Source organism: Balaenoptera borealis (assembly GCF_965194805.1).
Source record: "Balaenoptera borealis genome assembly, chromosome: 9".
Classification (NCBI taxonomy): domain Eukaryota; kingdom Metazoa; phylum Chordata; class Mammalia; order Artiodactyla; family Balaenopteridae; genus Balaenoptera; species Balaenoptera borealis.
The window spans coordinates 56,358,707-56,367,969 of NC_138873.1; the positions used below are offsets into that span (position 1 = coordinate 56,358,707).

The 9,263-nt window shown below is 32.7% G+C and overlaps 1 protein-coding gene across 1 annotated transcript; it reads left to right on the top strand.

Annotated features, from left to right (window-relative positions):
* Positions 1 to 784: 784 nt before the first annotated feature.
* LOC309635046 (heterogeneous nuclear ribonucleoprotein D0-like) lies at positions 785 to 7,326 on the top strand. Its single transcript, XM_082405788.1, is given in 3 exon segments — positions 785 to 6,470; positions 6,474 to 6,612; positions 6,615 to 7,326. Coding segments are annotated over 3 exon segments (615 nt in total). The 5' UTR covers positions 785 to 6,359; the 3' UTR covers positions 6,980 to 7,326.
* The last annotated feature ends 1,937 nt before the right edge of the window (positions 7,327 to 9,263 follow it).

Consider the following 9,263-nt stretch of genomic DNA (forward strand, 5'->3'; position numbering starts at 1 on the left):
CCTAACCAGAATATTTTGCTATCTTTGTATAATAGAAACAGCACAGGAATCAGTTTCTGCAAATCAGTAAGATAACCTCTAGATTTTCTTTCAAAATAGAATTATGACCGTGATAGTAATTGACAATCATTTAAAATCCATTAATTCAGTTATTCAGCTTTAAAACTGTATGTCCATTTCAAATCCACTTATTTAACTGCAGAAACTTGGGAGCAGCAAAGATTATTTGTAATCTTTTTATTGGCCTATTGGATGGCAGATATTCTACTTATCTCTCTTAAATTTTGGCCACAAATGTTATCTGTTCAATATTGTCAAGGAAATGTCTTCTTTGATTAGATAAATATAAAATATCTAATTAAATTTCAGCTTTCTTAAGATCCATATATCTAACTATCCCCTGGATATCTTCCTATAGGCTGCAGAGACCTCTCACTCAGTGTATCTTCCACTTGATCATCTGTTCACAATCTTTAATAAAAACACCAGTTCTTCACTTGATAACACCAAGAGTCATCTTTTACCTCTCTCTTCCCTATCTCTATCAAAAAAACTATCATGGAATTTTAATGAATCTAAAGTTTTTATATATCTTAAATATAATCTAGCCCCTCTCCTTGTTAAAGCATACCTTGGTGAATGCCTTTATCATATTTGTAAGAGTTACTGAAACAAACTCTATTCTATTCTTGCCCCATTTTAATCTGTTCACGTTACAGAGTGATCATTCAAAACAGAAAATTAGATCATCTCGCTTCCCAGATTAGAAATACTTATTGTCTCTTCCAAGTTTTCAAATTAAAGTAAAAGTTTCTTAGAAATCTGTAAAAATTTTAGTTGGCTGCTTAAAAACTTCATGTCTCAGCTGCACAGACTATACCCACTTCCAATATACATGCTGTTTGTATAAAAAATACTAGAAGTTCATACTGTGTTCTTTTTGAAGGCTTCAACAATGATCTGATATGCCCCAAGTTAAACTGATCTTACTCTCCAATCCATGGCATCATATCACCACCTGTGTTTACAAGACCCTTTTATTTTGTTTTATCATAAAATTTATTTTTTTCAATTTCATTCTCTTTATCCTCCATGCTTAATTTCTTCCCATCTCAACACATTAGATACCCAGTTTTAGTGTATTTAATGTATGTGTGTCTAATCATTGCTACCAGATTTTATTTAAACATATGCATATTCTTGGAAAATACAAAACTGTATTTTGTTATATTTGCCTATTTATTCCCTCAATATTTTTCTTCTGAATTCTTTTCAGTTTACTGCTTCTTAACATTATACTATTATGTTAAATGTATTTAATTTCAAATTACATTACAGAAAAGACTGGAGTGATAACAATAAGGTATCTGTTGATAGACCTATGTGATAAATAACTTGGGTTATAAATTAAATGTGCTGTAGAGTGGAATAGCTTGTCCAGAGGTTATATGCATACCAAATTTCAATACTTCCAAATTGCTTTCCAGGATAGCTCTGACAGTTTATAAACCTTGTACAGTGTATGAAAATTGTTTTTTTCCCAAATCCTAGCAAGTGCTAATTCTTACAATCTGATGGATGTAAAGTGGTATAATTTGAATTTTTATTTCTCTGATTTCTAGTCAGGTTGAGGGTCTGGGTCTCTTCATATATTTAATGGCACTTTGGTTTCCTGTTTTGTATATTACCTATTCAAATCATATGCTTGATTTATTATTTTTTTCTGTTGAATATACTGCCATTCTCTTGCTGATTTTTGTTAAATAGGAATTTAAAATTCAGTATTAGATGGATATTTGCAATTTCTTGTCAGATCAAAATTATATTTGCTCTTTTGGTTTAAAAATGCTAATGTTATCTACTAAGCTTAAAACGCATCAATGCAGTCAACAAGTTCAATATTTTCCTGAAGTCTCGAGTAATTTTATTTGTTGGACTTTGTATCTCTGCAAATGTTTAACACACTCTACTCAAGTCAGATAATTACTTTAGGCTTTGGTGTTGGCACAACTTCCCTTGTAGGCCTCTTCTGTTCTAACTCATTCTTTTGGCTTATATCTAACCCTATTTGGAGCACATCACTGACCCACTATTCCTCAGGCCATTCTTTGGATTGTGGAAGATGTGAAAGTACATAATTGTCTCTTTTGGGGTTCCAGATAGGGACTATACTCATTCTAAATCTTTCTGTAAGGGAAATTCTAATATTCAGAATCTGGATTCCGGATGCCTGACATCATGTTTTATACTTTCTTGGGAACCTCTGGTATACTTTTACTTATGAATTAATACTCAATATGTCTCAATGGATGTCCCTTTTATCACCTAGAGTAAAAAAACTTGCCTGAGATAAAAGAATTATGTTTCATTTCTTCTGCCCCAGCTTCTTCTTGCCCTCTTTGTATTTGAATAACCTCCACTAAATGGACTTCAGATGCATATATCCGTGTTCAGTTCTGAGTCAGTATCAATTGATTCTTTTTCTCCTCATTTTAAGTCATCTTTCCCTGCTCTTTTGCAAGCCTGGTGATGTTTTAAATTAGATTCCAGATGTTGTAGATTCACAATAGAAAAACACTCTAGCTGTTGTTTTATTTCAGAAAATTTCTAGTTGAATAAAGTTGCACATGTGATCTGATAATTCTGAGAATATGATGTTATGATTCAGGATATTGTCACCTTTGTTCTGCTTTTACAAACAATTTAGTAAGTGCAATAAGCAGGACTTGTTTGCTTTCCCTAGAAGTAGAGCAATTAAGATGCTTCCTCTTCCCAAGAGTATGAATATGCTGCATTACAAAGCTAGTCCACTTCAGAGGTAGAAAGAAATAGTGACACAGGTTTCACCTGTTATAAAATGAAATGTTCTACTGGACAAAATAAAGCTAGAAAGCAGTGTAATGCAATGCAATGAGGCCAGATTAAGCAATATATATACATATATATATATTTTCCCTCAGCACTTAAAGAAGAAGAGTGCATTAAAAAATTCAAAGCAGTTATAATGGAAAACTATATTTTAAATACATTTGAGATTTAATCATTAGTTTGATAAAACACCATTAGCTTATTTAATAAAATATTTCAAAGTCTTTGCATAATATTTTGTTAAATATTTATTTTTATAATATTAAAGTAAGCTCAAATTACTATCGTTTTTTTCCTACAGATCATTTGAGAGAAACGGTCTATTTTTTTTAGCATCGTGTTCATCCTTTTCTCAGTTTTCTACTTGGGGAAACATAAATATCTTCACTGAAAAAAAAAATGTTGTCTTCAAATCTTCATTTGGATAGGCATAATATAATTAAAGTTTAGAAAGGAGAGCTCTTAATTTTACAATTCTGCTATTTCAAAAATATCAATGCAAATATTAATGCACATGAAAATGGAACATTTTCATAAAACCTAAATTTATTTATTATGTCCTTATAAATTCAGATGCGATTTCCTATCAACATAATTATCTTAAGAAGATAGTCTTAACGTAACACAACATGTACAGTTTGGCTGTTTAACTAAATGATCCTGTCATACAAAGTGATAGAATATCTGAGATGAAGAAATACTGCTCTATTATTTAAAAAATAAAAACATAAAGCCAAATATGATTACAGAGTTTAAAAATGATATAAAGACAGCAGATAACAGATTGAATTCTGTAGAAAATAAATTTACTGATTGAGAGGATTAGCCCAAGAAATCCTTTCAGAACACAAGAATGAGTCATAGAAGAAAAAGATAAGTGAAAGGTTAGATGCAGGGGAATGTGTAGAAGAAATTCAATACAGGTGTAATGGAGATTCAAAAAATGCGTGCTGAGCAGAAGAATAAGAAGCAACAACATAAAAATAATAATGAAAACTGAAACCAACATAATCCCCTGTCCCTATCCAAACCAATACTGTGACCAAATATATTTTCCCATCCTGTGACCAGGCATGCTTAGGAAAGCATGTCTCTGTATTGAATAATCTGATTACAGGCAACAGCAACTATTTACTCCAGGACATGGTTGGACCTGGAAAATACGACTGTAAACCAATAAAATAGATTGTTTCTCAAGCCTAACAGTTTACTATTCAAGTCTCCCTTCAAACCCTTAACTTAACACAAAACTATTACATCATAAACTCTGCCTAATCCCAACTAGCTCTCTACCTTTAAAGACCTAACTTGGAACAGTAGATAACTCAGGATATGCTTAATACTTGGATATGAAGAGCAAGAGGTAAAATTTATTTATGCATGTAATATGTTTTCTATCTTAATATTCAATTCCTGGAAATTATACTTTATATATTTAACATCCACTCAATAAAACTTTATTATCTACTCTACACACAATGTTGCAAGGCACTGGAAAAATGGAATACAAGTATCGCTATCAAGGAACTTAGAACTCTTAAAAGAAGTAACATTGCATTTCAATAAATATGCACCTATAAAAGGACAATCTCAAGCATCTGGAGACCTTCCTCCCTCTCCTCAATAAAGTCTACTTCTAAGTCAGCTACTTACTAATGGATGGTACAGACTTACAGACAAGGCTAAAAATCTTAGGCAACACAGCTATTTATCTTCATAGAGTGTTTAAACCTTATGAGTTTATGGAATTTCTTACCTATATATGAAAACACAAGTCTTTTCTCCCAACCCCAGATTTTCTTCTTTGTTTGTATCAAACTAAAACTCATACACTTTTAAAGAAATGGCAAACTCCTCATTAACTCCCATGGTGTTTTGCTATGGTAGGCAACTAGGCACGTGGATGCTGTGTGAATACCCTTGTAATCTGACACATGTCTAACTCAGGGCTTGCTCAATCTCTGTGTGACAAGAGCAAGTCAGTCTGCTGACTCTAAGGACTTATTCTAGCAATCTAAGGAAATCTCTTTATAATAGGACAGGGCAGCTTTCAGCTCTCAAGCAGCTTAACTTTCTAAGCTCACGTGTTTCTTTTAAATATCATAATCTATTTTGGAAGAGATACACACATTTTGAGTATAAGTACAAAATCATTTCTCTACAACTTCCTATTTTCTAATTTACTAAGTGGCATGCCAAGGGATGCCAAATTAATTCTATGATGATTCACCAATCAATGGTAGGATAATAAGTCCATCAAACATTGCATAAACTATAACAATATCCTAGATACATGTTATACCTCTGTATAAAAGAAGTAAATCATTTTTATTGCTCTGAAAGAAATTTTGACTTATTTAACAAAAAACATGATAGGAAAAAACAGTATTAAGCAACAACCTATCATTGTTAACAAGGGCGTACATACAAGATCTATAGGGGATCAGAGCAAAGAAAAACGAAAGTACAGGAGGAAGTAGTGTTGGATGCCAACCAAATGAAGAAAGAATTTTAACTAGATGGAGGGAATTAAAGTTCTGTGCCACAGTAAGAAAATAAAATCACTACTAACTTAGACAAATAATATGCTGTCCAAACCAAGATTCACTGGAAAGTGAAAGCGGGTGCTAAGAAGTTATAATAATATATTATTCAAAAAATGTTTATTGTCCCCAAAACTGATTTTATTATGATATTGAACTTATCTAAAAACTTATAGTATATTTAAGATTATTTTCAAAAATAAACTTTCTTTCAGAACACAAGAATGAGTCATAGAAGAAAAAGATAAGTAAAAGGTTAGAAACATTCATAGTGAAACATATGAATAACTGCTAAGTTTAAAAAGTTTGAATATCGAATTCCCTGGTCCAGTGGTTAGGCTTTCACTGCTGAGGGCCAGAGTTCAATCTCTGGTCAGGGAACTAAGATCCCACAAGCCACGTGGGGCAGCCAAAAATAGAAAAGATTGAATATCAACAGTATTTTATGGGAAAATCAAATTCTTTAGAGGAAACTTACAATATTCTTTATTTTGATTGCATAAACATTAAAAATTAACACAAGCAGTAGTAATTACTATTGGTTTATGTTTACATACTTAATTAGGTTTGTGTGTCCTCAAAGCTTTATGACTGATATATTTCAGAGGATGGTATTATTTATTTAGTACAGAATTATGTTTTCATATAATAACTGGGGATATTATTCAAAATTGCATCTTATGGTTATAACTTTGACACCACTGACACAATTATAGATTTTTTTCTGAGGGCTGCAATAGGTTTTTTAAAATACATTTTTGGTGTACAGTTCTATGAATTTTAACACATGTATAGATACATGTAACCATACAGCAATCTGGGTACAGAACAGATCCATTACCACAAAACACTACCTTGTGATATTCTTTTTTAAGTCACACCATCCTCCTAACTACTACCATCCTCCTACACTTTGAAGCAGTGACGGCACAGCGAGAAGAATGGAAAATGTTCATAGGAGGCCTCAGCTGGGATACTACAAAGAAAGATCTGAAGGACTACTTCTCCAAATTTGGTGAAGTCGTAGACTGCACTCTGAAGTTAGATCTTATCACAGAGTGATCAAGGGGTTTTGGCTTTGTGCTATTTAAAGAGTCGGAGAGTGTAGATAAGGTCATGGATCAGAAAGAACATAAATTGAATGGGAAGGTGATTGATCCTAAGAGGGCCAAAGCCATGAAAACAAAAGAGCCTGTTAAAAAATTTTTGTTGGTGGCCTTTCTCCAGATACACCTGAAGAGAAAATAAGGGAGTATTTTGGTGGTTTTGGTGAGGTTGAATCCATAGAGCTCCCCATGGACAACAAGACCAATAAGAGGCGTGGATTCTGCTTTATTACCTTTAAGGAAGAGGAACCAGTGAAGAAGATAATGGAAGAGAAATACCACAATGTTGGTCTTAGGAAATGTGAAATAAAAGTAGTTATGTCGAAGGAACAGTATCAGCAACAGCAACAGTGGAGATCTAGAGGAGGATTTGCGGGAAGAGCTCATGGAAGAGGTGGTGACCAGCAGAGTGGGAAAGCATCCAGGCGAGGTGGTCATCAAAATAGCTACAAACCATACTAAATTATTCCATCTGCAACTTATCCCCAACATGTGGTGAAGGAGTATTTTCCAAATTGAAGATTCATTTGAAGGTGGCTCCTGCTACCTGCTAATAGCAGTTCAAACTAAATTTTTTGTGTCAAGTCCCCAAATGGAAGTATGACGTTGGGTCCCTCTGAAGTTTAATTCTGAGTTCTCATTAAAAGAAATTTGCTTTCATTGTTTTATTTCTTAATTGCTCTGCTTCAGAATCAATTTGTGTTTTATGCCTCCCCCACAGTCTCATGTTAAAAGCCCAGTGTGACAGTGTCATGTTGTAGTAGTGTCTTACTGGTTTTTTAATAAATCATTTTGTATTAAAAAAAAAAGAGTAGGTAGGTAGGTAACTCCTACCATCCTGCTACCTACTCTCTCTTTGTCATTACAGATGTATCTTCTTGTAAATGTCATACAAATGGAATCAAACAGTATATTAACTTTTGAGATTGGCTTATCTCACTTGCATAATGCTTCTGTGATTCATCCATGGTGAAGAATGTTAAGGTTGTTTCTAGTTTTTTTGAATTATGACTTATGTGAATACTCATGTACAGGTTTTTGCTTGAAGATAAGTTTTTCTTTCTTTAGGTTAGTACACAGTAGTGTGATTACTGGGTCATATAGGTAACTATGTGTTTATCTTTATTAGAAACTGCCATACTCTTTTCAGAGTAGCTGTATCATTTTCCATAGCCAAGGGCAATACATGAGAGTTCCAGTTGTTCTACATCTTTGTTATCACTTGAGATTATCAATAATTTTTATTTTAGCCATCCTAAAAGGTGTTATAGTGGCTCTCATTATGGTTTTCATTTACATTTCCCTCCTCACTAATAATGTTGAACAAATTTTATGTCCTTTTTTAACTTTTATATATCTTCTTTGATAAAGTATCTGTTCAAGTCTTGTACCCACTTTTGCTAATTGGAGTTTTTGTTTTATTTCTGTTGAGTATTGAGAGTTCTTTATATAGTCCAGTTAAAATTCTTTTGTCAGATGTGCGATGGCAAATATTCTCTCCCAGTCTGTTGCTCCCTGTCACATTTAAGAATTCATTGTCTAACACCAGGCCACAAAGATTTTTATCTTATTTTTTTCCCTCCAATGTTTTGTAAGTTTACTTTTTAAATTTACATTTATAATCTACTTTGACTTATAGTATCAGGTGGGAGGTTTAGGTTGAGTTTAGTTATTAGCTTATGGATTCCACTTGTTCCATCATCAATTGTTTAAAGGATATTCTTTATCCATTGAATTGCCTTTACCTCTCTGTCAAAATATATTGGCCATATGTGTGTGGGTCTACCTTTTGATTCCCTTTTTTTGTTCCATTGATCTATGTATCTATTCTTTGCTAATAGCATACTCATAATAGTTTACAGTACATTACAACTGTATTTTATAAATCCTGAGTTTGTGCATAAATTTTGCATGCATTCTTTAATATTCTACTAGGTATTAAATTATAGAAAACATCACATAAACCTGGCATTTAATCTGGGCTATTCTACTTAACAGAGAAACTACGACTTTGTATAAGTTATATAGAGGATATAATCTCCATTTCCTCATCTTTAACATTGTCATACATTATCCAAATTATAGGAGTGATGTAAGTGTTAAATGAGTTAGCTTTTTCAAAGTAAATAACATTTAATATATGTTCCCAACAAGCGTTATTTCTTTTTGCTCTTTATTCTACCCTAGCATTATGCATTCGCCTGATTTTATTGGATATTATTTCAATAAAAGTAACCCTTTAAAAATACATAAAGCATGGGAAAAGCAATAAACTAATATAAATATAATTAATACAATTTTCTGCATAACTGCAGAAAAAACAATATAATATGAGGCTTTCAGAGAAGAATTACTATTTTCCACTTGTGACCTTGAGCTAGGGACAAAAACAAAAGAGAACATATCATGCAGCTCGGTACCCTTTAGATTTAGTGCACAGAGAACTAATCCATCTGTTTATGGTTCCTTTTTTTGTCCCCTGATAACACTTAGTTAAAAGACACATGCTTCAACCTTCAAGATAAATTATCCTTTCAATTCTTAATGGTTGTAAGTGATAAAATCTAAGAGCAAATCAGTGCGTGCATTAAAACTGGTGACATCTATGCCTTTGACTTGCTGAATGATTATCAAGATATTTAAAGGTTAAATGGTTATTTATACATAGATGAAGTTCATGAATACACTCATCGTTGCTCTCAACATTTGAGTGCCATATATGAATAAGTGGGTAGATGAGGCAGAA